This window comes from Ochotona curzoniae, unplaced genomic scaffold (assembly GCF_017591425.1).
Source record: "Ochotona curzoniae isolate NIBS_2020 unplaced genomic scaffold, NIBS_Ocur_1.0 scaffold_4506, whole genome shotgun sequence".
Taxonomy (NCBI): domain Eukaryota; kingdom Metazoa; phylum Chordata; class Mammalia; order Lagomorpha; family Ochotonidae; genus Ochotona; species Ochotona curzoniae.
Genome location: NW_024467119.1, coordinates 19,651,888 through 19,679,811, shown reverse-complemented (window position 1 = coordinate 19,679,811; position 27,924 = coordinate 19,651,888). Strand labels below are relative to the sequence as shown.

Here is a 27,924-nt window from a genome sequence, read left to right as displayed (position 1 = left end):
ACATGCAGACATATTTTGTTATATAGTATCAAAAGTAGTCACACAGTAAATAATCAAGAAAATCTTGGGAAGTGTTAGGAACCTGCTAAGATGACATTAGTGAATACAAGTTTTATGAAATATTGATTTTTGCATAAAGACCTGAATTTTATTTATTTTTATTTATTTTTTATTTTATATCATTTTATGACACAGTTTCATAGGCTCTGGGATTCCCCCATCCCCTCCCCAAGCCATTCCCCCATATTGAATTCCTCCATATTGTTATAGTAGTACAGGTCATATCCAGTCATGATTCCTTCATTCCGGGCATGGACCATGCAGAGTCCAGCATCTTATTGTTCTGATAAATTCAACAGTTTCATTGGGAGACCATCCTTGGTCTGAAAGTAGAGCTGGCAGAATATCATCTCCTCCAATGAGATGTCACTACACAACAACAACAGGAAGAAACATCGAAATTAACAACATCATGAAGTTAATTAACATGGTATTGAGTGACCAGTATGTTAGAAAATGCAAGTTCTTAACCACATCCTGTAACTACTTCCTTGGCATCTCATATAACAACCAGCATATAACAACCAGCTTCTATAATCCTTTTTTTTTCTCCCAAGCTAACATGTTTTTGAGTTTAACCTGAATCAGAGTGGCACAGGAACATTAGAAGGCTCAACATTAACACCCATCATTATATATAACAGCTGAGTACAAACTTAACATCAAAGTTTCTATTCAGTTACACTTAAAGTCTTCCTCAAACGTTCTAAGACGATGGAGAATTGCTTTGCACTCCTGACATGTAGTGGAACAAGAGGAATATTAAACAAATTCAGTTTTTCAGTTCTTAGAGGCAGTTCCACTGGGGGTTCCATCTTCTCCAGGGACAGCGTTGAATTCAAGGGAATTGCTGCATTTCCGAGGTCGGATGAGCCATAGGGAAATCCACAGTTTTGAGGATCCATCAGGAAATTCTAGGGACAAGAGCATAACCTTTCCCACGGAATATTAACCTTCCAGAATATCAATTATTCAGTTGTTTTATCAAATACATACAAAAGTCTCTTGGGAAAAATGATACCACCGTATAATCCATGAGTCAGCATTGAATTTGACAAGAGAAAAGAGAGTATTTAGAATAAAAGACGGAAATAGAAAACATCAAAACACAAGGGATGCAGCCAAAACAAAACAAAACAAAAAACAGTATGGATTGGATTATTATTAAAGTTACATTTTCCATGCTGGTTTCCTTAAGTAAGAGAATATATAGTATTTGTTCTTTTGTGATTAACGCATTTCACTGAGCATAATGGTCTCTAGTTGGGACCACCTAGTTGTAAATTTTATTTTTGACATAAATGCTACCCATTGTTTTCCTTAAATAACTAGGTCACTTTGTTTATTTTAAAAAAGGAAATGACTGGGCTTGGCACAATGACTCAATTGGCTAATCCTCCCCTGGCAAAGTGCCAGGGTCCCGTGTGCTTTGTGTCCCAGATGTTTCAGTTTTCATCCAGCTTCGTGCTAATGGCCTGGGAAAGCAGTGGAGGTAAAGCCTTGGGACCCTGAACCCACGTGGGAGACCTGGAAGTAGCTCCTGGCTCCTGGCTTTGGATCAGCTCAGGTCTGGCTGTTGCGACCATTTAGGGAGTGAACCGGCAAATGGAGAATCTGTCTCTCCTTCTCTCTGTAAATCTGCCTTTCCGATAAAAATAAATAAATCTTTTTAAGAAAGAGAGAATGACTGCCAAATATAATCATACTTTTTGTGCTAGTCTTTCCAGTAAAAATGCTGCTCTGTGAAAAAAAGTGTCTGGTTTATATCTCAAATAATCACACCAGACAACCAGTGCAGTTGGATTTGTAGTATGCGATGCTTTACTCAGTTCATGCTTTGTCACTCTGAGGGTAAAAGATAACACATGCAACTGATAAAATTAGCATGCTTTCACTGCTTCATCAGTGTTGTTCTAAAGTAAAACTACTCTAAGGAAAATGGAGAATGTGTGGTTATGAAAGAAACACTGATTCCTAGTACAGATTGGTGCCACTACTTAGGTTCTTGGTAAGTTGTCCCCCAGCATGTCAAGTGTTACAGAAGAATAGAAGGCATCTTTATATTAAGATAAGATCAACTTGGGTCCAGTGATAGCCCAGTGACTAAAGTCATCTTGCATCTGCCGGGATTCCACATGAGCACCAGTTCGTGTCCCAGATGTTCAACTTCCCATCCATTTCCCTGCTTTTGACCTGGGGAAGCAGTTGAGAATGGCTCAAAGCCCTGGGACCCTGCACCCACATGGGAGACCCGGAGGAAGCTTATGGCTCCTGGCTTCAGATTGGCTCAGCTCAGCTCAGCTCTGGCTGTTGCAGCCACTTGGGAAGTGAACCAGCAGATGGAAGACCTTTCTCTCTGTCTATCCTTTTCCCTGTAAATCTTTTCCAATAAAAAATAAATAAATCTTTTTTTAAAAAAAAGATAAAAACAGCTTGGTCTTTGTTGGCCTGCAGAAAGTTTCCAGTCATCCAACTCCTTTCCCACCAGCACCCCCTACTCTCCCTGGCTTTACAAACTGCTGCTTCAGAACTGATCATCTGGGCAATGAGATTCCCATTTCAGATAGCATAGTACAACACTGAGGCATCAAAACTAAAAATCTCACAATTCAGATTTTGCATAAGCGTATCTGTCCCATCTAATTTTATTTTGTTGACAAACGTGTTTTTGTGAAGGTTTCCTCAAGAACTACAGTTGAAAGTACAGAAAGATGCCAGAAGTGTATCGTTATCGAAAAAGTCCCAGAACAGAAAGAAGGAGAAAGAAAAAGATGATTCCTTAAACGAGGAAAGAAAAACACTTGTGGTACAGGTAAATGTGTTTGTGGATTTGAAATTTAAGCGAGAAAAATATGAAAAATTTTAATATAGTGTTTTTCTGTGGTCAAGTTTTTAACTTTCACATTAGTTATAAAAATGTGTCTTTTCTGTATAGGTGCTACCTATTTTCAAATTTTACCGTGTAATGTTTTGAGTGCTTATTGTGTACCACACTATGCAATAGTGTTTGTCAGGAAAATACAAGACCCGTGTGTCTGCACATGGAACGTACACAGGATCACTTATTGTCTGTACATGATATGGGAGGAAAACACAACTTTTGGAATTTTACATAGAGTTTTAAAATCGAGATTTGGATATGTATTTGGATATATATTGCTTTCCCTCCTGAATTATCTTGGGAATTCCGTTCCACCAAGTTACTACCGTCAAGCGAGCCAGAAGAGGAGGGAACTCTCCATTTTGTGTTTGATGATTCGGAATACCTAAGAACACAAATGATATTTTTGATACTTCTCCTGTGTTTTCCAATAGAATTACACACACACACACACACACACACACACACACACACACGACTCTTTTTATAGCAGAGTTTGATTGAATTGCATCTCTGATCTTTATTCATCTTGATAAATAAGCATCTGAGTCTAATTTTAATTTCACAGGGAAAAAAATTTTTAAAATGGGTGCAGGAAGGTAAAATTCTGTTGTGGTCGACAGGTGTTTTGTAGGAAGAGATGAACTTTCCTCCTCAGATCACTAACCTGAACATTTCTGTTAATGGTCAGGATAACAACACTGACTCCAAAGTTAGAGATCCTAAAATATTTAAAATAAAAGGATCAAAACTCGATGGAGAAAAAGTCGACAGAGGCAGTCGACCTTCGAATGCCAGCTGTCTCCATGACAACGGGACAAGCCACATCAAAGCAGTGCCTTCCACAAGCCTTAGAGACTGCAGCACCGTCCACGCTGATCATACAAGGAGTGCAGCCGTGGCAATTCCCCCACTGACGCACGCCCTTTCTGCCGTTGCACCTGCTGTTAACTCTCAAATGGGGACTATCCCAGGAGTTCAGAGTTACAGGTATGAACTGGGAAAGTAAAATTAAAGTTTATTTCTGAGTATATCTGTAAGTTAAAAAGGCTTGTCCATTCATCGGCGTTGTTTTATTTTGCATGCTATTTATTTTTGTCAGGGAACTGCTTGGCGCTAAAAAAGTACTGTTTCTTAATTTTTTTTTTCTGTTACAGAGTGGATGAAAAAACGAAAAAATATTGTATTCCATTTGTTAAGCCAAATAAGCATTCTCCATCAAGCATTTATAACATGAATGTGACTACATCAGTAAGTAAAATATTCTCGGTAATAGAAGAACAAATGTTAGTTCTGGTCTTTTATTAATATTAAATATGGCAGTCAATAACTGAGAATTTTACTTAGAGACAAATAAATAAAACCTTAAATTAGCATATGTCATCCGTGCCTGTCATTGTGGTAAATATGGAATGCATAAGTCTGACGGTTTCAGTATAAAATGTTGCTGTGTTGGTATCTCCCATCTCCAGTCATCCTCTGGCTTTCTTATTTCATCAGTCCCAAGCACTCTGATTTCCTGACTACTTCTGGAACATGTTCACACATGCGCCTTCCTTTTTCTTTACACATGCTGTTTCTTCTGTTTTAGAACATTCTGCAGATAATCCAAGTTTGCTTTTCCCCATCCTTAACTCGTGTGAAACCTCACTGTGAACCCTCACTTTGTACTGTAATTCGTTTTCTCTGCCATCTCTGTGTCCCCACTCCTTGCTTTCCCCCTGCCACGCGGCCTTGGCTTATCTCTGGCATCACCTGTGTATATACTCATTTTATGTTACCTGTCTCCCCTAACTGGAATGTAAGCTTCTGAGTCAGGGATTTGTGCCTGGTTTATTTTCCTCGCTGCCCTACTCCAGCACTAGAACAAGGCTTAGCGCATCCAAGTTGCATAAGAAATGTGAAAGAATGAATTTCCCTCACACACACACACAAAATGGGAGGTAAGGACTTATTCCTAGAGGTACATGTTCTGTGCATATCCCCTTTCTCTACTCATTATTTTTTTAACTTAATTTTATTTTGGATGTTTTCATGGTTGGAAAGGGTGCATACCCATGAGGACCACTGATTAGGTTGGGAGGGGTGAGACATGGGGGGTGGGTGGCACAAATGCTTCCGGTTTTCCTTTTCATCCTTTTTCTCCTGTATCTAGGTATCATACTGTGGAGTAGCCCTGCCAGGAGGCCTCCTAGCCATGGCTTTGCACTGGTGATTGGTGGCTGATGCTGACTAACCCAGCTCAGGCCTCCCACCTGGGTGGGTGCATTGATCTGACCTAGAAGGGTCGTCTGATTTCCCTCCTCCAGACCACCCATTCTCAGACCCCCATTTACGTGCAAGTGCAGTGACCTGCTCAGTGAAAATCCCCCAGAAGTCATCCCTAAACTGCAACGTACTCCCCCAGTGGCCCCTGCTCCTAACCCACCCGCATTCTCTAATCAATCCACAGCCCCTATTCCTGCAAACATGTGGGTTCCTGAGCTCAGTCTTCTTGCCCAGTCTTCTTGCCTGGGGCCCTGCCTACCTGCCCTGGACCCAAGTGCGTGCATGAGTCTCCATGCCCAGTCTGCCCAGTGTGCCAGTCTGGGACCCTGCCTGGACCAGGTCCCGAGACCTGGTCTGCTGGTGGCATACTCATTATTCTTTTTTTTTTTAAAGATTTGTTTATTTATTTATTTATTTGGAAAGGCGGATATACAGAGAGGAGGAGAGACAGAGAGGAAGATCTTCCATCCAATGATTCACTCCCCAAGCGGCTGCAATGGCTGGAGCTGAGCCAATCAGGAGCCAGGAGCTCTTCCAGGTCTCCCACGCAGGTTCAGGGTCCCAAGGCTTTGGGCCGTCCTCGACTGCTTTCCCAGGCCATGGGCAGGGAGCTGGATGGGAAACGGGGCTGCCAGGATTAGAACCGGCGCCCATATGGGATCCCACGGTAGCCACGTTCAAAGCAAGGACTTTAGCCACTATGCTATCGCACCGGGCCCCATACTCATTATTCTTAAAGATGGAAAATGTAGTCTTGAATTTTTCATGATTTGGACATTGCATTGGATTTTCTTTTCCTTATTGTTGGTTTGTAACTTGCGTGCCCATAGCACTTTTCTTTTTGACACCACTCTGTTGATTTTCTAAGTCCTGGTTTGCTTTAGGAGATTGTTTTATCCAGCAAGTTCTTTCAGAGGGACTGGTTCAGTTTTTGTTGGAATTGATGCCAATCTGCCTTCAGGCATTATGTATTCAGATGTGGCTGGTGATGATTATTTCTGTTTATTCTTTGGAAGACATGATTGAGAGGGAGCTGAAGATGAGTGAAGACGAGGTTATCCGCTGCAGTCATTCCTTAATGAAAAGTAAAGCAGGCCAAGCTAAGCCTTTATCTGCTTTGTCGCAGATCCACACCCACCTCCCATGCTTTGTGCCTTGTACCTGAGATGCCAACGAACATTGTATTATAAACGTGTGTTATGTGCTTCACATGGATAAAGTCTGGTAGCTTGAGTTTGTTTAAATTTTACTTGCAGAGCTCTTTTGTAAACTAATTATTTAATTGTACAGCTGTTTTGAATCCAGAACTTGAACACATGTTCTAATGCGAGAGTAGGCAGGCACTGGCATTGTGGCACAAGTTAAGCCTCGGCTTGCGGTGTTGGCAACCCGTGCTACATCAGAGCACTGGTCTGAGTTTCAGTCGCTCTGCCTCTCATCCAGCTCCTTGAAAATGCACCTGGGAAAGCAGCAGCAGATAGCCCAAGTGCTTGAGCCCCTGCCTCCCAGGGGGGACCCAGATGGAGTTCCAGGGTCCTGGCTTCAGCCTGACCCAACCCCAGGTTTGGCAGAATTTGGAGAATAAACCAACAGATGGAGTCACCTTACCTTCAAACCAGTAGGATGAATATGTTTTTTAAAATAATAATAATAGATTAGGCAAAAGTCTAAAGGAAGAGACTCAATAATCTGCTATATAGGACTTTTGAAGATTTTTTGCAGAATAGCATGATTTATTAAACAATAAACTTTGGGCATCAGAAAACCCAAATTATTAAAGGTTGTCATTACATGTGTAATAGCTTTGAGCATCTCATTATGTATCTGTATGTATGAGTTCATATCCATGTGGATTGTTTTTTTGGCAAATCAAATAATCTATGTATCACATATTTTTGAAATTGTGGAGATGAGGCCAGTACTGTGGCACAGTGGGATAAGCTTCTGCTTGTGCTGTGGACATCACATATGGGAGTTGATTGAAGTCCTGGCTGCTCCTCTCTGACCCACCTCCTTGTTTATGGCAGCAGAGGATGGCTCAAGTCCTAGGGCCCTGCACACACGGGAGACCTGCAGAAGCTTCTGGCTCCTGGCTTCAGATTGGCTCAGCTCAGCCTTTTGTGGTCATTTGAGAACTGAGCCAGCAGATGGGAGATTCATTTTTTCTCTTTTTCTCTCTTTCTGTAATTCTGCCTTTCCAACAAAAATAAACAAAATGAGTATGTGATTTTTTTTTAGGAAAAAATACAGAGAACAGGGTTTCTGTGAGTCTCAAATGAAAAAGAGTAGCAAAGCTCATCAAGGTGCATAGTTAAAATTTGTTTGCTGTTTGTCATTTGATTAGTTTTTCTGACTTTATTTTCCATACCTAATCATACTTAAAAATTATAATAATTGAAGTTTTTTTTTAACTTATCAATATATATTCCTAGCAAGTTGGTATGAGTGCTGACTCAACAAGGACAGATATAAAAAACGAACAAGATTTTTCACTAAGAAAGTAAGAGAAACAAAGTTAGGAGGAGAGGAGAGAATGTCCATGGAGAGAAGTGGTACACGATGGGCAGACGGCTGCACCTGCCAGCTGCAAACCCTGCAGATGTCGTGTGGCCTGGCCTGTGTGGCCTCGCGGAGCAGAGCGTGGACGCCTGTCCTGCAGCCGTCAGTGCTTCTGTGAACTGACACAGGATTGGGCCAAACTCATACCCACCCACCCAAAAGTTACTGACTTGTTAGCAATTTTAACACATTCATTGAATAATATTGTTTTCTATGTCACTGAGCTCCTTTCAAGTTGTATTTTTCCTGTTGTTGTTTAAGTTATTGTTCTAGCCAATTCAGTTACACAAAATTTGGGATATGAACAAAAGAGGGAGAGCCTAGTTGCCTTCAAGCTGCTGTTTTCATGTTGGCCTTTCTCATATTAGGTCTCTAGTGAAAAGAATCTCCTTCAGGCAAATAAGAAAAGAGGGGAGTACGCCAAGACAGATGTGCGTCTACCTGAACTGAACTATAGTCATCTCCCTGAACTGAGGGCCTGGGAGGGCATAGGTATGTTTGTGATGCTGTTACTTTTATCAGCCATTTGGTTGACATTAGTTAAGATGTACGGTAAATGAACTAGCAATATAAAATAAATAGAAATTCATAGTAACCTTCTGTATTTAACTGATAGGTAAAATAAGTACATACTGAGAGAAATATAGAATATGAAAACTAACATCATATCTATTTTCCTGTCCCCAACCACCCCCCACCCCCCAACTGGCTGTTTGTATCTAGCTCGACATTCTAGGCTAGTAAGAAAGGAGAACAAAATCCTTGCAGAAACTCGGATTCCTTCGCTGGCTGCTATTGACCTGCACACCCCCAGCACTGCAGTGCGTCAGGTACAGCACGTTATAGATTGGACAGCACTGGAGTCTTCCTCAGGCTTCACAGTCCTGTATTGTTTGGGGGTGGGGGTTGTTTGTTTTTCGTGAGATCTATAAACCGGCTTGGTCAGATTTGTTGTATGGTTTCTTGAACTTGTATGTTACTGCGTATATATTTACATAAACATTCACCAACAAAAGTAATCCATCTTTGCAATGCAACAAGTATATGTTTGTGTGTGCAGCCTTTCTGTGGACTTGATGTAGTGTGTGTTTTCTGATAGTCATATTTCACTGCATTTACCCTGGAACCAGAACCTAATTTTCAGAGAGTGAAATTGTAACTGTTGATGGTTTCAAAATGAATTACCTTTTTGACATTTTTCCCATTTTGCACATTTGCTATTCCATAGCTCTCTTTTTCCTAATTTTCTTGGAACTCTTTAGAACATGTGTGTTTAACTCATTGTTCACTTAGAAGGCTGGGAAGCTTTTACATTTCCGAGTCAGCACCGCTTACCATGAACATCGAGTGTGGATCGTTGTACGTTCCTCCCGCCTCTGCAGTCTGGGCAGCTCTGTTGTGAGACTTAATTCTCCCTCCTCTTGGGAAAGCATCTCCCTTGCATGTGCACGTTGCCTGCTTGCCCGTGTGGATTCCTTTTGCACTGTTACTCTGCCATCACCCAACAGAGCTCTCTACAAACAAGGCTGTTCTTACCGTTGAGAATGGCAAATGAGAGGCAGTTATCTGGAGGTGCCAGGTAGTCTTTGCAGTCTTTCTTGCTGTCAACATTTAAATGGAAACAAAACAAAGTTCCTTGTGTAAAAATTTGTTACTGTCACAGATTGCACACTTGAGTACTGCAGAATCCCACTGGGTTCCTTGTGCACTTTTACGGTTGGACTTCAGGTCGATCTTAGAGGTGTTGTGGTCGTACAGAGTTGATGGAAGCATCTAGGTTCATACAGTCGAATAAAAACTTCGGCTGCCTTCACACTTCTTGGATATTTTTATTTGCTGTTTCCATCTTTCCATATATATTTTTTAAAGATTTATTTATTTTTATTACAAAGTCAGATATACAGAGAGGAAGAGAGACAGAGAGGAAGATCTTCTCCCCAAGTGCCCGCACGTGCTATGCCGATCTGAAGCCGGGAGCCAGAAACCTCTTCTGGGTCTCCCACGCAGGTGCAGGGTCCCAAGGCTTTGGGCCATCCTCAACTGCTTTCCCAGGCCACAAGCAGGGAGCTGGATGGGAAGTGGAGCTGCCGGGATTAGAACCGGCACCCATATGGGATCCTGGCGCGTTCAAGGCAAGGACTTTAGCCACTAGGCCACACCACCGGGCCCTCATCTTTCCATATTTGTAAACAGGTTCTGCATTCTTTACTTCATTCACTTGTTCAGTTTCCAGCTGTATTTGAAGTACAATCAAGGAGAAAATAGGAATACTCTTTATTTGTTGGATGACCAGGTCTGTTAATGTGAGGTTCAACAGGGTGATTGATAGGATTGTTCAGATCTGTTCTTGCAATGTTTCCCCCTCCCTCCCGTTGCTTATGGCTGTCAGTACCTGGAGCAGTGCTGTTAAAACGTTCTTACTATGGCTGTAGAATTGTCTGTTTGCTTTTTTTTCTTTCATTCATTGTAAGTCTCTGTTAGGCATAGGTACACTTGTAATAGTTTTGTCTTTCAGATATTTTGTCTCTTTAATCTCAGGAAAGATTTCTCTAACATGCTGTATACCTTGAAATCTATTTTACCTGAAACTAAAGTAGCTGTTTGGCATAGTTGTTGAGCCAGCCGTAGGGATACCTGCTTCCCATGCTAGAATGCCCTGGCTCTGATTTTCCGATTTCATCTTTCCTTTAATGGAGACTCTGGGAGACAGTGGTAATGCTCAGGAAGGTGAGCCTGTACCAGTGTGGGAAAGCGGGATTGAATCCTGGCCAAAGCTGGGAGCCAGGAGTTTTATCTCAGTCTCCACAGGGACTTGGATCATCTGCTGCTGCTTTTCCAGGGGCATTAGCAGGGAGCCCAGCCGGAAGAGGAGCAGGTGTCTCAAGCATGGAAGATACTGCCATTGTGAAGACCATTGTGAAAATACTCAGTTATTTGAGAGAAAGAGGGAGAGATTAATCTTCCATTTGCTTCTCAAATTCTTAACATAACCAGGCAAAAATCAGGAACCAGGAAATTCATCCTTGTCCTTGGGTACAAGGGGCCCAATGCTTGAGCCATCATCCACCGCCTTCCCATGTTAGCAGGAAGCTGGATCAGAAGTAGAGCAGCCAGTACTTGAACCAACACTCTGATATGAGATGTCAATGTAATAACTGGTGGCTTAACGTGCTGTGCCACAGTATTAGCCTCCTTTGTCTCTCTGTTAAAAATTTTTGTTCTTTCATTCAAGTCCATCTTTCTTTACTTCAGTAGCGTAATTATGACTACTTTAAAATCTTCATAAGATGGTTCCAGCATGGTTTTTTTTTTCACTTTTTTTTATTGCCTATGTAACTTTTCAGTAGTTAGGACAATCCAAACAAAACTCAGATCTTTTTGGGTAAACAAGTCAATGTCTACTACCTTATTAGCTCTGTATAAGATGTGATGGTGATAAAATTTCACATTCTGGCAACTTCTAGAGTTTTGAACATGTAAGACATCAGCAAGATGGACTTTAACAGTCATAAAAGTTCAGAAATGTCTTTTTAAAAAATTTTACTTATTATTTGAAAGGTGGATTTACAGAGAGAGAAGGAAAGACAAGGAGAAAAGGATTGTATTTGAAAGGTAGATATATATCTCTCTCCATATATAGAGAGAGAGATATAAATATAGATATATATATAGAGAGAGAGAGAGATGGGGGAGGAGAGGTAGGGAAGGGATGGAGTGAGGGATGGTGGGAGGGAAGAGACAGAGATCTTGAATCTACTGGTTCACTCACCAAATGACTGTAACCGCTAACCAGAGCTGGGCTGCTCCAAAGCCAGGAGCCTGGTGCTTCTTCTGGATCTCCCATGTGGGTGCAGGGGCCCAAGGATTCGAGCCATCTTCTGCTACTTTCCCAGGCACATTAGCAAGGAGCTAGATCTGAAGTTGAGCATCTGGGGCTCAAGCTGGTGCCTATATGGGATCCCAGTACCACAGAGGCTTAACCTAATATGCTGTGGTGTTGGGCTTAACATAAGCAACTTGTACCACAAATAACTAACTATGAGTATCTGGTATTTGAATCATCAGAGTTGGGCTTTTTGAGGAGTGATGCTTTAGCAGTTACTAAGAACCTGTTGCTGACTCGCAGGTGTCCGGGTCTCCCCTGTCAGAGGGCTCAGAGGCTGACTTGCCATGGACGGAGCACCAGCACTGAGGTTCTGGTCTGGGTAGGTCTCACTTCTCATACTCACAGCTGAGTGAGTGCCCTCTCACTGGATGGGTTTTGTGTCCTGTCGACTGTGTTTTTTCCTTGAAACATTTCTTTGGTGATTCTTTCCATGAGAACTCCTGATAGCGAAGTGTTCTGGCTCTTAGAACACTGCATGTAGCATCTGTTCGTACAGCTTACCCTCCTTGCATAAATACTCTGTACCTTATTGACTTTAGTAGTGTGAACCTAGGGGGGTATGTGTTCAAGGAGGATGCATGCGTGTCTCCTGTATCATCAGTTGCCTATGAGTTTATAAAGTAAGATAGATTGATTACTTGGCAATCTTTTTCCCAATAAAGAGAAATCAATCGTTGCTATACCAAATGATTGCCTTGTTTTAAAATATAGCATGCATCCGTTCATTTACTTACTTATTTACTTGAAAGGCAGAGTCATGAGAGAAGCAGAGAGACCAACAGACAGATGGACAGACAGACAGACCAAGAAAGATTTTTCATCCACTGGTTCACTCCCCACATGGTCGCAACAGCCAGTGCTGAGCCAGGAGTCAGGGACTTTTCATGTGGGTGCAGGGGTCCAGACGCTCAGGCAAGCTTCTGCTGCTTTTCTCAGGCTATTAGCAGGAAGCTGGTTGGGAGGTAAAACATCTGGGACTCGAACTGGTGCCCATTTGTGGCAGGAATCACATGCTTTCGTTGGCACCCACCACCTCCCAGGTACGTTAGCAGAAAGCTGGGACACAAGCTCCCCAAGTAGCTGCGACTTGAACTAGACACTCCGGTATGGGGTATGGGCATTCCCAACAACAGCTTAACCTGATGGGCCACAGCACCACCCTCACAAAGCAGTTTTCATATTTGTGACATCCAAGGTAAATTTACTATGCAGTGATCAGAACTTAAATTTAACCCATCATTCATAAGGCCCTAAAAATCTTAGGGGAGAGGTCTTTGGAATGCATTCATTAGAGTTAGTTTAAGTGACCCCATGAACAACTACGTCATACAAACTTCATACACTTCAGGCGCTACCAGTCTTGCGTCTCTTTTGTTAAAAATAGTCATTGTTGGCATAAAAGGAAATAGGGTGTAATTATTCTAAAGGTAATCTTTAAAATCTTGGGTTGTTACATATTACCTGAGGTTTTGTTAGACTCCACAGTACCTCCCAAAACTATCAAAATGTGTAATGGGAGAAAACCTGTGAGTTAGAGATGGAGCGTGTGCAAACTACTTGGCAGTATTTCTTTCTGTCCTTTCAGATGCTGCCCTGGCACTGAGGATGGCATCCTCCTGCAACAAGACTGCTTGTATCCTGGGAGGAGAGATGAGTACTTTGGGTGGCTTCCTCTGAGCTCCCTGTGTCCTGTAAGAGACTTCGCAGAAGAGGGGACCGCAGGGACTTGCAGTCGTCTCAAAGGAAGACTGAACAGATGCTCCTCCCCACTGTTCCAAGATGTACCTAGTGAAAGGGTGATGTGCTTCTGGTTACACAAGTGTGTGCTTGCTGCTAGTAAATAGTGTATCTAAAGTTATGAAAGCGAGTGAGCCAAGGACAGAGACCTTACAAAAGGTCCTGAATTGCACCTTGTGTTCTCTGTGTGAATGTGAGCCTTTGTGTGGGAGTGGGTCGGATGGGGGGCGGGGTGGTGATAAAACTAGGACCAGTAAGAGAGAATGTTTGTTTTCCCCTAATTTAACTCCAGAAACGTACTTTTAAAATGTCACTTGATTTTAGCTGACTTGGATGTAACTGCCTCCCATGGGAAGATGGGCACCTTTGGGTTCTGTCATTACTGCTGCTGTGTGATCAGTGTGTTGTGGGACTCTGGCCTCTCTGCTGACCTAAGAACCACTGTAACGCGAATCTGGCAGAGAAACCTTTTCTTTGAAATGATGTAGTAGAAATCTGGTGTTGGAGGGCCCTTTGTATTGTAAGATCCTGGCGCTGGTCTGGTGAGAAGGAACGTTAACTACAACAAGCGAGGAAAAAGAGAAGTTTGCAGTTACATCTTGGAGTTGAGTACCATCCTTCTCTCTAGCAGTGCATGCACCGCACAGGAGAAGGGAAGCAGGGTGGGCTGCCTTTGAGGGTGGGCTGCTGTTCTCTGGGCCTCAGCCAGCCAGCCAAGGAGGCTCTGGGAAGTTGAGTGTCCTTTGGATCCCACTCATATCCACCAGTAGAATGTAGAGGGGTTCCTGTCTTACAGTTTGTTACCTTAAACACTTAGGCCTTCCCAGAAACTTTTCACCAAGGTGCAGAATCATTTATCTGTTTTCCAAACGTCTTTACTAATGCATGGATCCACAATTTTTTTAGGTGGGGCTTAAAACAATTTGCCCCCCAGGTTCTTGATTTCTGGGTTTTCAGGTATGCTCTGCATTTGTCATTTTAGAAAGCAGTTAAGGAAACCAGAATTTATGTGCATTCTTTGCCTTGACCAGTTAATCGTGAATTGTATCTTTTTTCCAAAGGCTATTGACTATAACGTTGCCCATGAATCTAACTGAAACTGCTCTATTTCTCTTAGGAGCCTAATGTTGAAAATATGACTTTAGACATTTGACTTTCAAAACATAGGATGTAAAATAAGGAGTTCCAATGTCCAAGTCTGTGGGTGGTGTTTAAATTAAAAATTGGTTTTGATTTAAAAACTCAACTTCTAACCAGGTGTTTGACTAGATTATTATGGCTAACATGATGGAGAAAATAAAAAATATTGACATCAATATGCTTCTTATTAAATGCTATTGTTTTTACTTTGAAAAATATTTCCAGTAGACTCTCCAGCATGGAAAGCAGATAATACTTAAAGCCATGTGGCACTCCAGCTCATTTCAGTACTTTTTTTCTGTAAATATCAGGTGAAAATTCTGGCTCAATGCCTGAGGATCTAGGATCAGTTATTGTTTAATTTCTACCCTTTTGGAATGTTATCCTTGTTAAAATGACTAGGGAACTTTAGAATTAAGGAACGGGAGATTATTTACTATACTAACTCTGAGAGTTGAAGCTTTTATCTGATTAGAACCTTGAAAGTATTACTAGAAAAAGATTTTGAAAATTGGGACCATAGTTATTGAACCAGTGTGATCTTTTTTTCATCATAAGGTTATTTAGATTCTCTATACATTGATATGACTTTGTCACATGCTGATAAAATACCTGTGTATTATAGTGGCCTTGCAATGTGTAAATAACATATGACTTAAAATTAATAAATATGATCTTACTATGCCCCATAGATGGCTTTAATTTAGATTTACTTCATTAGCAATTATAAATGATATAGGTACTGCTGTATGATGTGGTACAAGCAAACAAGCTTGAAATGATCTGTTAATTATTTTTTTTTTCCAGTGGGAAGAAGCTTTGATACAAGGGTAAGTTAATTTTGCTGTAGAGCTAGTGACACCAACAGTGTGGCCATCAGCTACCAATCTGGTAGAGACTGCCTTGTAGAGATACCACAGACACAGGCCTAGGACTGGATTCCCATCGCTTCTCGGCCTTTTGGCTAAGATCAAGTGTAGAACAGGATTACCTGGGTTGAGAATCCCTTGCTTAGATCGATTATATGGCGTCCCGTTGAAATGGGGGCATGGAGATATGTTTTCTTATGTGGCTCACACTTTTGGTCCTTTATCTAGATTGTGCTATAAAATCAGACTGGATGTGTTCCAAGTTGTTAAGTCAGACTGAGCTGGAAAAATGTGACTCATTTGTTTTGCACGACCTCCTCCATGTAACCACAGAGACAGATACCTATGCTAAGCTGCAGGCTAGACTTAATGAAGATCAAGTGGCTTTTTACTTATTGTTTGGTATTAAGTGTTTTGACGTTAGAAACAGACCCTAACACTCAGCTATGTGAATTAAAAGTTCTGTTCTCACATTGCTTTCTAAAGGGACTTATTTTTTTCTCTTGATAGCGTTAGGCAAGAAATAACTTGAAATATAATTAATGTACAGCTTGCCTATTTCTTAACATGCCCTTCTGAGAAGTGTGTTACCACAAATGTTGACATCATCACTTGCAGGTAACTTACTTAGATTTTTGCGTTTAGAAGTACTCGTGTGTCTCTGATGTTGAACATGTTAAATACTGAGAAATTCTCTTGAACAAGACATCTGCAAATGTTATCTCCCTTTGGTTTCAGCGATAATTAATTTCCTCCTGTTGCACAACCTCATTTACTTCCTTTATTCACTACTTTGGCATTCAAGGTCAACATTGGACATAAAAAAGTTTCCACTGTAGTGCTAGGAAATGTTCTGTCAGTTACAATGAATTAATATTAAAAAAGGAAACGGAAATGAAAGCAACATATCACTAGTCAGCGTAAACACACCTTTTTTTGTCTTGTTCTGTTCCACTCTGTCTAGCTCAGTGTTTAAGTAGAAATGTTATTAATAGTTTACATGAAAGGTAGAAGAATTATAAAATATCACTTAATAAGTAAATGCTGAAATACTTAGAATTGTTTAGAATTGCTTGATTGCTTAGAATTCATTTTTAAAATAAAAACATTGGGAGTTCAGGCTGCCAGGGTTATATGCTTCCTCATTCACTTCTAGAAGAAGATGCGAAGAGTTTTCCAGCCAACCAAACATCACCTCTGTTGGGCCTGGCTGACATAGTTTGCCTCTGAACCAGTTGCTGCCCAGCTCAGGCCTTGGTCCTCTGTTGAGTTCGTTTACCTGGATGAACAGAAGCAAAGGGAGGGAGGGGTATACTGATTGGTTTAGGCTGATGGCAACCTGCCCGTGGCAACACATGGTGTCTACGAGGCAGTGGAGACATGAAATAAACATTGGGGAAGTTGTCTCCCCAAAGATGGACAATTGGGTGGCCTGGCATGGTAGCCTAGCGGCTACTGTGGGATCCCATATGGGTGCTGGCTTGAGTTCCGGCAGCCCTGCTTCCCACCCAGCTCCCTGCTTGTGGCCTGGGAAAGCAGTGGAGGATGGCCCAAATCCTTGGGATCCTGTACCCACTTGGGAGACCTGGAAGAGCTCTTGGCTCCTGGCTTCAGATCAGCTCGACTCTGGCCATTGCGGCCACTTCGGGAGTGGATCAGCAGATGAAAGATCTTTCTCTGTGTCTCTCCTCCTCTCTGTATATCTGACTTTCCAACAAAAATAAATAAATTAAAAAAAAAACCAAGATGGACATTTGGAAGCTGCAGGAAGAATGCTTGTTTACTGCCAAGTCATCTTTAGTATTCTGTACATCTTCAATATTCCAACAAAAATATTAGAAAGTCTAATTTCTCACATTCACTATTAACAATTTCATTTGATCAGTCTGATGGGTAAAAATTATCTTGGTATAGTTTCCTCTTTTTGAGTACTACTAAAGCAACATTTTCTTATGGTTTATATATTTTATTGTTCATTTGAGTTCCTTCTTACATGAATAAGATATAAATGGTCTTTAAAAAGATAAAGAATATTTTAGAATAAATATTTATTTGGATTTTTCTCTGTAAATATTTTTCTTACCCATAAAAAAGACAAATATCAGATTCAGGTAATATGAATATTATTAATGTGTATTGTAAAAAAAACTATTTGTAGTTTTCAGAATTTTTGATGTAAAAATAGATTTGTCTCTTAATTACATTTTCCCTTTGAAGGACCCACATAATGTTTGCTATTTTTATTTTATTTTATTTTAAAGATTTATTTCTTTTTATTGGAAAGGCAGATATACAGAAAGGAGGAGAGACAGAGAGGAAGATCTTCCTTCCAATGATTCACTCCCCAAGTAAGCTGATCCAAAGCCAGGAGCCAGGAGCTCTTCTAGGTCTCCCACGCAGGGTCCCAAGGCTTTGGGCCATCCTCAACTACTTTCCCAGGCCACAAGCAAGGAGCTGGATGGGAAGCAGGGCTGCTGGGATTAAAAGGTGAGGATTTTTGACACAAGGCTATTGCGTTAGGCCCCTGAAACACCTTTTGGAGAAGTGTTTATTTGCTCTATGTGAAATCCACCCATCTTGAGTGAGAGTGGGCATCTGACTGTTCAGGTGGAGGAAGCTGTGAAGACTGTTATCAAAGAACTTAGAGTGCATAGTATGTGTAGAATGTGTAATAAAATGTGTATTTAAAACATAAGCCAGCAAGTAGATACATTTTGTTTAAACTGTGGAAATTCAGTTTCTCCAGGTCTGTTGGAAGGAGTTAACAATCTCAAGAGCTACCTCAAACAATTAGCATTACCAGGAGAATTTGTGTCTTGACTGGTCTTAGAAAAGGAATTTTACAAAGAAGGTTGGACTTGAAGGGTTTTTCTTTTCTTTTCTTTAAGCCATAGATGCCTCTAACAGACGTCTAAAAAATTCCAAAATTATGTAGGCAGCTGATTTAGAGTAGTCTGTGGCTCTGGTTACCATTCCAAAGCATTTTTCAACAAACTGTTGAGAGACACATTGTAGTGAAGCAGAATGGTTGGTCTCAGAATGCCGGGGGAGGTGAAGAGCATGCACTCGGGGCTCCGTTGTTTTATTTGAGAGGAATAGGTGTGCTTTGGCTCTCTCCTTCCAGTGGTTCTTTTTTTCTGGTTTTCAATGGTTCTTTCTTTTCTTAAAAAAAAAAATTTTTTTTGGTGAAATTCCTGTAAAAATAATGAATTGATTTGGGAGCAAATAGGGTTGAGTATCAGGAGGTTTAAAAATTCGCTTATTGACCAAGTATTTGTTGAATCCCTACTACGTGTAGATGTTTTCAATCCTGAAAAAAGTAAAGACAGTGAACAAAAAGTCACATATTGCATTTAATTATCATGTCACTTTTCATCCTTAGCTTTTGTTTTTCATACAGTTTTTAAAAAAAGATTTGTAGTGATTTGAAAGGCAGAGAGAGAATGACAGAGAGATGTCTTCCATCAGTGGCTGACTCTCCAGCTGCCTGCAACAGGCAGACAAAAGCCACATGGAAGCCAGGAGCCAGGTGGGCAACAGGAACTCAGGAGCCAGGCAGGCTCCCGTGTGGCCAACAGGAACTCAGGAGCCAGGCAGGCTCCCGTGTGGCCAACAGGAACTCAGGAACTGGAGTCGTTTGTTGTTTCCCAGGTGCTTTCACAGGAATGTGGCTCAGAAGTGGAGCGGCTGGGATTGCATCCAGCAATCTGACATGTGATGTGGCCATTCCAAGCTGCAGCTTGAACGTGCTTCACCGTGTTTTTGAAGATGCCAGTTTTGACAATGTCCCTATTTGAATTTGGTGATGTAGGTACTATGTGTGGCACATTATTATGACTGTACATTTGTGTGGGTTATTCTTGCCTTATAATAAAAAGTGTGTTAGTTACCATACACTTTTGATCAATTCTCACTGCTTCAAAAGCAGCTGTGTGTTATGAAGAACTCATGTGAAGTTCCTGAAACTATTTGCCTAACTCAATAAGCCTGCTGGGGATCACTGTGCATCACTATATTGAGAAAGCAACTGTATTGACCTAAAAGAATCATGATACAAAATAGCTTTTCTTACATAACAAAGGCACATGCTCAAATTGCAGGTGTGCGACTGCTGCTTGTCTAGGCGCTGCTGTGGGCCGGTGGTGGGCCGCGAGGCAAATGTGCCTGGAGTAACTTTTGAAAAAGGCCTTCCCATGATGCACCCGGGGAGGAGCCTTCTTTGTACAACCGCTGCAGCGACCGGACACCGAAGCTGCTGAGCATCTTTGACTTGTCTTCATTTACCTGATGCTTACAGTTGTCTTGCAGGGCCTTTAGGAACAAGATTCCAGAACTGTTAAGTTTTGCACTACGAAGTTTCCACTGTTTGGAGAGTGAGAAAGCCTAGTCAAAGCCAGGTTGCCTTTAAAGAGTTGAGGATGCTGTGAGGACACTGTGAGTATCGGGGTGAGACATGAATTTATCGGAATAAAAGGGTGAATGTCAGAAGGGAAGTGAGGTTCAAGTGCAACTTCACCTACCAGTTTGCCAGAGCATGTCCCTTTCTTCAGATCTTCCCACTTACCAAAAAAAAAAAAAAAAAAAAAGACAGTGGGAAATTTTTATTTCAGAACACCTGTTTTTTCTTGTTAAAAATCTTTATTTGGAAAGCAGAGTGATAGATGTTCGATTCCCCAGGTCATGCCCCAGTTGCCCACCACAACCTGGGCTAGGTAGAGAAGAAGCTAGAGGCCTGGAACTCCACCTGGGTCTCCCACATGGGTATCAGGGACCTGGCTATTGGAACCATTATCTGCTTCCTCCCAGGTAGAAGCTCGCTGGCAGAAGCCAGGAGTGGATGTGGAGCCGGGACTCGTGGCAGATGCTCTGCTAAGGACTCAGGAGTCCCAGGGGCAGCCAGTACTCCATGCCTGTCCCCAAAATGCAGCTTCAAAAAGATAACCTATGGTTTTTAATTTTCAATGTATAAAATTGAAGTGACTATCTTCTTAAAATGAATATTTGCTCTCAAGTGAATGAGGGAAATATATATTTTAAAACATTTAACGTAACTAGGAAGCATGGCGTGATCATCTTAGGTGTGGTTTTTGTACATCTTTCTCCCCTTCTCTCAGCCCACCATCCCTCCCAGCATGCTCACGTCAATGTGTCGTGTCTTTTTATTCTTTACAGCAACAGCAGCTTCTGCCCCATTTTGTAGCAGCACAGGTGTAAGTCACTGGCCACAAATGCAAAGCAAAATTGTATTGTCCCAGGCAAGATGAGTGGCACAAATAGGAGGTGGCAGGGGGAGAGGCCAAACAGACAATCTCGGAATGCAGTGTATGAGCTTTTTCTTTGCTTTTCTTTCTTTTTCTCACTCTACCCCAAAACTGCAAGGTTGCCATAATCAAATGAATTCATGCCTGTAGAGTTGCAGAGGTACCAACGCACCTGGGTAATGTTTTGATCAGTCATTTGTGCCGTGAACCATGGGACAGCCTGAGGGGAAGTTGAGCATTTTTTATATGGTATCTGAATGACAGTGGCAGGAACAATGAGCGTCTTCCGTCATCTGTACCAGCTGCTTAAACAAGTTAGCATTAAAGACCATTTAGAACACAAAGTTTACTTTTACTTTACCATTAGGTAATTTCTATCTTTAACATACTGTCCATGGTCAGACTCTCCCCGGGCTTTTTTTAGGCCTTAGTTTTTGCAATTTCTGTTAAAGTTCATTTTGTAGATGTGCCTAACTCTAAGCAAAAGAAAGGCCGACAGTCTCGTGTCTACATCTGACTCCAGGCTCCATTTATTTAAGGCCTCCTCATCCTAAGTTGGAAGAGGAGGTTGGTGCTGCAGGCATCTCAGTATGGGCAGGAATGAGTATAAGATTTTATTCACACAAATATCCTTGGACCATAAACATTTGGGGGTAACAATCATGTCCTGTTTTGCAAACATGAATCGAACCTCTTCACTGCTGACTGTGAGAAGGGCTTCCGACCCATGGTGTTTAGAACACTTGATTTACGGATCCATTCATCCTTGCCTGGGAAGAGAAGGCAGATCTTCTCACCTCCTCCAACGTGCTGGCTGCTTTGGCTTCAGCGAGTGTCAGCTTCTCTTTCCTCTCCACTTTCTTCGGATGAGCTGTCACTAGAGAGCTTTCTTATGGGAAAATAGTTCAGAGGAAGGCGGCCATGTGGCCCATAAGATGGCCGGAAGGGAAAACGGTGGTTGCACTTGGGAGGGAAGAAGGGCCTGTTTGGCAGTGTGAGGTGGACTCTGGGCCTTCTTAGTGGGAAGTTATGGAAGGGACACCTGGGCGTCCGTGGGGTGCGCCATGCCCCTGTGACCGGGGCCCTGGTGCTGGGTGCTGGGGTGAGAGGGAAGATCTGGCAGTCTGTGGGATTCATGTTATTTTCTGGGCCTCCAGGAGGGGTGACCGCCTCTTTTCCTGTAGGGAAAAAAAATGCAAATCAAGAAACAGACACCAGGTAACCAAAGTCAGAAAGAAGGTGGCAGGGGAGAATGATGGGAAGAGAGCCGTAGGGAAGCCTCATAGCCCACATGGAAAACTCGTCAAGGTACAGTAAAGTGGAAGCCAAACACACCCAATGTCCTGGGATTTCTACTCCGAGGAGCTTACCCCAGGGAAGTCAGGGTATTTGTCAAAAGGCTAGCCCCATGGTGCCCATGGCCACCTTGTTCACAATCACCTGAATCCAGAAACAACCCAGCGTCCTTGTGTGGAAAATGGAGACACAAGCTTTGTATTTATGCCCTGAAGCAGAGCCCAGTAACACGAAGGGAACATTCCTGATCCCTCGAACGGCATGGATGAATCCCAGGGATTCGGCAGTTCATACTCCATATGAGCCCGTAAGCCATAGAACAAGCAAAATGACTTGTAGTAAAGGGGCTGGTGGTGTGGCTCAGCAGGTTAACTGCCTGTAGTACCTGCTTCCCATAGGAACCCCTCCCTCTCAAGTCTGACCATTCCATTTCCAGTCCAGCTCCCTACTGATGCACTTGAGGAAAGCAGCCGATGATGGCCCAAGAACTTGGGCCCTCGGCTTTCACATGGGAGACCTGGGTGAAGTTCCAGAGCCCTGGCTTTGGCCTTGCCCTTAGCCTTTATTTGAGTGAACCAGGGGACAGAGGATTTCTTTCTCTCTTTGTCCCTCTGTCTCTGTATCTTTACCTTTCAAATCTTTTGTTTTTAAGATATTAAAAACTGCAGTAACGTTCAGTTTAGGATTGTGGGAGGTGTTATTTTGTGGAAAGAGTAACGAGGGAACTCTCGAGAAATGCTCTATCTTTGATATGACTGTGGCAACATAAGTAAAGCGCTATGAAAGTGCTTCAGAAAGTCGGTGTAAAGTGGAACTCAAAGATAGTTTGTCACCCAAAATTTTGAAATCCATGCATAGTTTTTTTCCGTGATCTTTTTTTTTTTAAACTTGAATTTGTTTTCATAAGTGTTTGAGAGGCAGAAATTCGGGCACAGAACTCTCATCTATTGTTTCATTCGCCAAATGCTTGCAACAACTCAGGCTGGGCTGGAGGAAGCCAGGAGCCAGGGGCTCAGCCCAGGTCCCTCCCAGGCGGGTAGCGGGGAGGGAACAAGCCTCTCTCCTCCCAGCCCGCTCGAATTGAGAGCTGAGCGGAGACTGGGATATCAGACACTTTGATGTGGGATGTTGGCATCCTCCCTGGCATCATAACCTCTAGGTCAAATGCCTGCCCCTTAAAGAGCTTTGGAAGAGCACATAGAGACACTAATGTGCATGCACACATATGTACACACACATATATTACATTCATGTATCTATAAGAGAGTACTTCAAAACACTTGTGAAAAATGAAATCGAAAGGTGAGTTTAGGGGAAAAAAATTGAAGACATGCCTAGCTGTTCCGTGAACTCTCTTAAGATCTCATACATGCACACGTGTGTTTACACATGGGCATACATGCCGATATTAAATATGTAAAATATGACCAAGCTGCATCTTTGAGAGTTTGTGGCTTTTATGCCACAATGACAACTTTCAACTAAATAAAAGCTAGTGGATAAAAGTAGTGCTCAGAAGTAAAAGTCCCCCGGAGGCCGTTCCTTTGACAGTTGAGCCTTGCCTGCGTGAGAAGGGCCATCCCACCTGAGAGAGGGGAGGGGGCGGCCATGGGCGGCAGGGAAGCAGGGTGATGGGGGCCAGCTTGCTGTTAGTTTTGGAGAAGAAATGCAGAGCAAATCCAAGTGTTAAGGTCATCCCTTGGCTGTATCATCCACTACACTGGCTGTGAAAAAGTAAGCTCTAGAAAAATCGTTCCTCCATTCCCTAGCAGGTTACCATGAGAGCCTGTGTGAGGCCACCGGCTGTGACAGCGGCAAAATAAACTTTCATAGGAGGTTGAGAGCACTGAGGGACAATCCGGGGATCCCAACAGCCTGGAGTCTGAATGAGGATGGGGTTAATATTTTATTCAGAGCATAGACAACCATTCAAATTAATCTTTTTTTAAAAAGTAACATTTGTTGGAGTTTTCTCCAAGAACCTTAGTATAGGCAGCCCTGGAAGGTCAAGAACAGAGTCTACTCCATTGCCACCTGGTCCGTCACCTTGCTCTCTCGGAGGATCTTACACAACTTGCTTCTTAAATGTGTGGGCTAGTTCTCTGCTTTCTCATCTAACAGGCCAACATCGGCCTCCGTGGGTTGTGTCCAGCGCCTTCTACTTCCTTGGTGCCCTGTGACTGCCACCTAAAGCTCAGCCTGTGAGTGAGCACCCCGCAGCAGTCTCATCAGCCCCATAGCAGAAAGTGTGCAGAGCTGTATTTCCAGGGGCTGTGGATCAAACAGCGCCTGGGGGGGGCTGGGGCACAGGCAAGTCCTGCGTAGTCCAGCATGGCCAAGGGACCTGAAGCCAACTGTGCTACAGGAGAGGGAGCCTTGCCCTTTGGACATGCCCCAACTGCTGCGTGTGAGAGCCAGCCAGCTTTTCTTCCAGGCTCTGGGCTACCCAGTAGTATCAAGAGCTTTCTTCAGGGGACTTTCTGAGAGTTCAAGGTCAAGGTAGAAGCTGGCCCCAGTCTTACTAAAAACATATGCCTCTGGCAAAGCAGACAAAAGGGGATTGTCTGCTCACTGCTTGTCTAGCACTTCGGTCTTAAATTTCGAAGCCACAGGACCAACGCTGTGGTATGGTATGGTAAGCCTCTGCCCACAGTGCTGTCATTCCATTGGGTGCTGGTTCCAGTACCAGCTATTCCACTTCCAATCTAGCTCCCTGTTAATGTTCCAGTGGAAGCAGCAGAGGCTGGTCTGGGTCCTTAGGCTCCTGCACCCACATGGGAGACCCAGAGGAAGCTCTCTGCTTCTGGTTTCATACCGGTCCAGTTATGGCTGTTGCAACCATTTATGGAGTGAACCAGTGGGTGGAAGATATCTCTCTATTTCCCCGTTTCTGCTTCTTTCTGTAAATCTACCTTTCAAATAGAAATGAATAAATCTTACAAATATCTTTACAAAAAAAAATTGGGAAGCCACAGGGGTTGGTTTGGGAAACTCACATTTTACACAGTTTGCCCCACATCTGGGTACTGGGGTTTGCCATTCAATGTCAACACTGCTCAGCAGCTCCTTGGCTTGTCTTTGTTCTACTCTGTGCCCATGGCCACCCAAGCCTTTGTTTTGCCCTCATCCCGGCCACCCTCTCAGTCACCTTTGTTCATGTGAAGCATTCTCATTGAAGTTCTCGCCACCTTTCTTAGCAGCTTGGTGAGCTCTTTCTCATGCAGAAAGTGGAAATGCTCTGTGTGTACTTCTTCCTACCTTTCTCTTTAAAGTCAGCATGTGGACAAATTCCACTTTTCTCTCTGCCTATTCAACGCATTAGAATATGACTCTTCCTCTTCTACTCTACCAAAGCTGCTTTGGCCAACATTATCAGTGGCCCTGAGTAGAGAGAAAGAGGGATGGAGAGAGAGGGAGACAGAGACAGAAGAAAGAGGCAGAGAAAACGCCTTGTGTCTCACATGAGTGCTGGTTCAAGTCCATTTCCAACCCACCTCCCTGGTGATACTCCTGGTGAAGCCACAGAAGAAGAATCAAGTGCTTGAGTCTCTTCCAGCTACGCAGAGACCCAGATGGAGCTCCAGACTCCTGGCTCTGGCCTGGCTCAACCCCAGTTGTTGAGGTCATTTAGGGAATGAAACCAATGAATGGAATCAATCTCTCCCACTCTTTCTTCTGTAACTACCTTTCAAATAAATGAATCATTTTTTAAAATTAAAGTATAATTTAAAAACAAACCAAAATATTGCCTGGAATTTGGATAAAAGTTTTAAGTAGGTTTATTACAGTCTAGACATGAAATTCCCAACATACCAACAACCAGTATTTTTAGAAAAAGGGGCAATGATGCGAAGGTCTGTTTTGATAATTACCTGTAGTCTGTGGTTATTTGGGCAGACAACAGCTGGTTTCACTGATTTTAAGAAACATAAGCTCTATGCTTGATGCCTTATGCTTGGTCTCTTGGAAAATATCTCAAGCTTCAGAGTTGAATCAGAGGGAAATCTATTTAAATCCTCATACTCGTAATAACTGCAATGGCACTCATTGTACACTTAGGAAGTGACTGTCTTGGGGAGATCTCTAACGTGAAAAATAAAGCATCTGGATCTCAGAGAGTGTTCTGTGGGTCCCTTCCTGTGCAGTTCCATCATTCCAGCAACAAGCAGGCTGCTGTGCCGAGGCTGTGCCAGAGCCAGAGAAGGTACAACTCCTAAAGTCTGACTTGGATCCACACCACAGGGCAGAAAGCCGCATGTGCTAAGGGTGACATGGCAATCACTTGAGAACACAGAGGTGTCAGCGGGAGACGCTTCAATGTAAAAATGACTACAGACTTGAAGCAGAATTGTATACCAAGATGAAGGCAGGCAGGGGGCGCAAGCGCAGCTGCTGCACAGAGAGGGAGGAGTGTGGAGGGACCGCATGTGCTTGAGTGAGCAGTGCTCAGGAACCTGCAGTGCTGGGCCAGACTGAACCTGCCTTTCACGGATTTCAAGCATTAATGGGAATAGAATTAACTAAATTCAAATGATCAAGCCTCAAGTTTCATTTTGTACTGTGCAATTACAGAGAGAGTACACAAGGTGGTAACACTGGCCCATGTTTGCACATTCTCATAAACTGGATAGCCAACTTGTGACACAGCCCATCAAGATGCCTGCAACGCCAGCATCCCATATTGGAGTACAGGTTGGAGTCCAAGGATGGCTCCAATTCTAATCCAGCTCCCTGCTAATATGCCTGGGAAAGCAGTGGATTTGGGCCCCTATAATCTGTATGGAAGATGCCAGTGGAGTTCCAGGCTGTTGGCTTTGACTCAGCCTAGCCCTGGCCATTGCTGCTACTTGAGCAGTGAACCAATGAACAGAAGATTTCTTATCTCTCTCTCTGATGCTCTGTGTTTCTTTCTTATCTCCTGATGGCTGGAATTCATGAGGATGCTGGGTAAGGACATCTCTGGGTGCTCCGCGACCAGTTCTCCTGTCTCTGTAAGAGAGACAGGAAGGACTCAAGCAGGGAAGTTGCAAGGGCCTGGCTGAGCCCCTGCAAAACCCCTGGGTGGAGCAGTTCAAAAACTCAGGCCACCTGGCAGTTAGGTAGTTTGGTTGAAGGGAGCAAAAAGAACAGGAACAACGAAGAAATCAACAACACAACCCCGAGGAAAGAGACCTGTGCTGTGCTCAGCGACCCAGAGACACCTGTTTTGTGGCTGAGGCTCCTGAGGGCAATGCTCAGACAGAGGTTAAATCCTGACCATGTGCAACTCGCTGAGAACACGGAATGGGAAACTGCTGGAGTTCAAGGTCACAGCTGTTGGCTTCCAGAGTAATGAGTAGTATTTAGAAGCTTTTGCTAGTGAGGAGAATTTTTCCTGCAAAATCTCACTTAGTCCTCACAGCCACCCAACAGTGAATATTATTAATACTGCCACTGTCTGCAGGAAGATGCCAGAGCTCAGAGGGGCTGAGTATGCTCACAACCCCAGACTCAGTGCTGAGACCGCACCAGGGTCTTCAGGTGGTAAGATTCAGCCTTCACGGAGGCCTGGGGCAGATTTCTAGCTCTGGCCCAGGTGTAATCCTGGAGCTGGCTTTGCCTGTCCAAGTGATGGAGGAGTTTGTGAACCCCCAGCAAAATACACCAAGTCCTTACCTTCTGCCACAGCAATCGCCAGCCAGCAGACCAGGAACCAGCAGGAGAAGCTGGGGCCGCGAGCCATGGCGTCCTCCCTGGATCCGCCACCACCGGAGCTCCAAGTTGCTTTAAAGCGGAGGTGCTTGGTGAGTCACCAGCAGCCTGACTCAGGTCATTTGCATAGTGGACCACAGAGTCAGGGTTTGCCAGGGCTTGTGGTGAGGGGCTAAGAATCAGCAAGGGAATACCAGACAGTCTTTGTCAACCAGAAGCTTCTTGGAATGACAACCAGGGATCATTCAACACCCCTTGAGGCCGGATTTCGGACAA

At 43.2% G+C, this 27,924-nt stretch overlaps 2 protein-coding genes across 2 annotated transcripts in view; one reads left to right on the top strand and one right to left on the bottom strand.

The window, feature by feature from the left end:
* CDKL2 (cyclin dependent kinase like 2) overlaps window positions 1-13,694 on the top strand; it is a 31,930-nt gene extending 18,236 nt beyond the window's left edge. The window contains exons 7-13 of the mRNA XM_040966790.1: window positions 2,737-2,872; window positions 3,633-3,931; window positions 4,099-4,192; window positions 8,137-8,260; window positions 8,492-8,598; window positions 11,895-11,973; window positions 13,240-13,694. Of these exons, the coding sequence (XP_040822724.1) occupies window positions 2,737-2,872; window positions 3,633-3,931; window positions 4,099-4,192; window positions 8,137-8,260; window positions 8,492-8,598; window positions 11,895-11,960 (826 nt within the window). The 3' untranslated portion in view covers window positions 11,961-11,973; window positions 13,240-13,694. The remainder of the gene's footprint in view (window positions 1-2,736; window positions 2,873-3,632; window positions 3,932-4,098; window positions 4,193-8,136; window positions 8,261-8,491; window positions 8,599-11,894; window positions 11,974-13,239) is intronic.
* A 7,792-nt stretch (window positions 13,695-21,486) lies between these two features.
* Window positions 21,487-27,679, bottom strand: ODAPH (odontogenesis associated phosphoprotein). The gene is made up of 2 exons (XM_040967138.1): window positions 27,602-27,679; window positions 21,487-21,831 (listed from the first exon to the last, which is right to left on the bottom strand). Exons 1-2 carry the CDS (start codon window positions 27,677-27,679, stop codon window positions 21,487-21,489), a joined length of 423 nt encoding a protein of 140 aa, XP_040823072.1.
* Window positions 27,680-27,924: the final 245 nt, after the last annotated feature.

Excerpts from the sequence above, each read along its gene's own strand:
- ODAPH (XM_040967138.1), bottom strand. The coding sequence starts at position 27,679 with ATGGCTCGCGGCCCCAGCTTCTCCTGCTGGTTCCTGGTCTGCTGGCTG. Across the intron at positions 21,832-27,601 it reads TGGCAGAAGGTAAGGACTTG|GCGGTCACCCCTCCTGGAGG; the intron begins GTGTATTTTGCT and ends ACAGGAAAAGAG.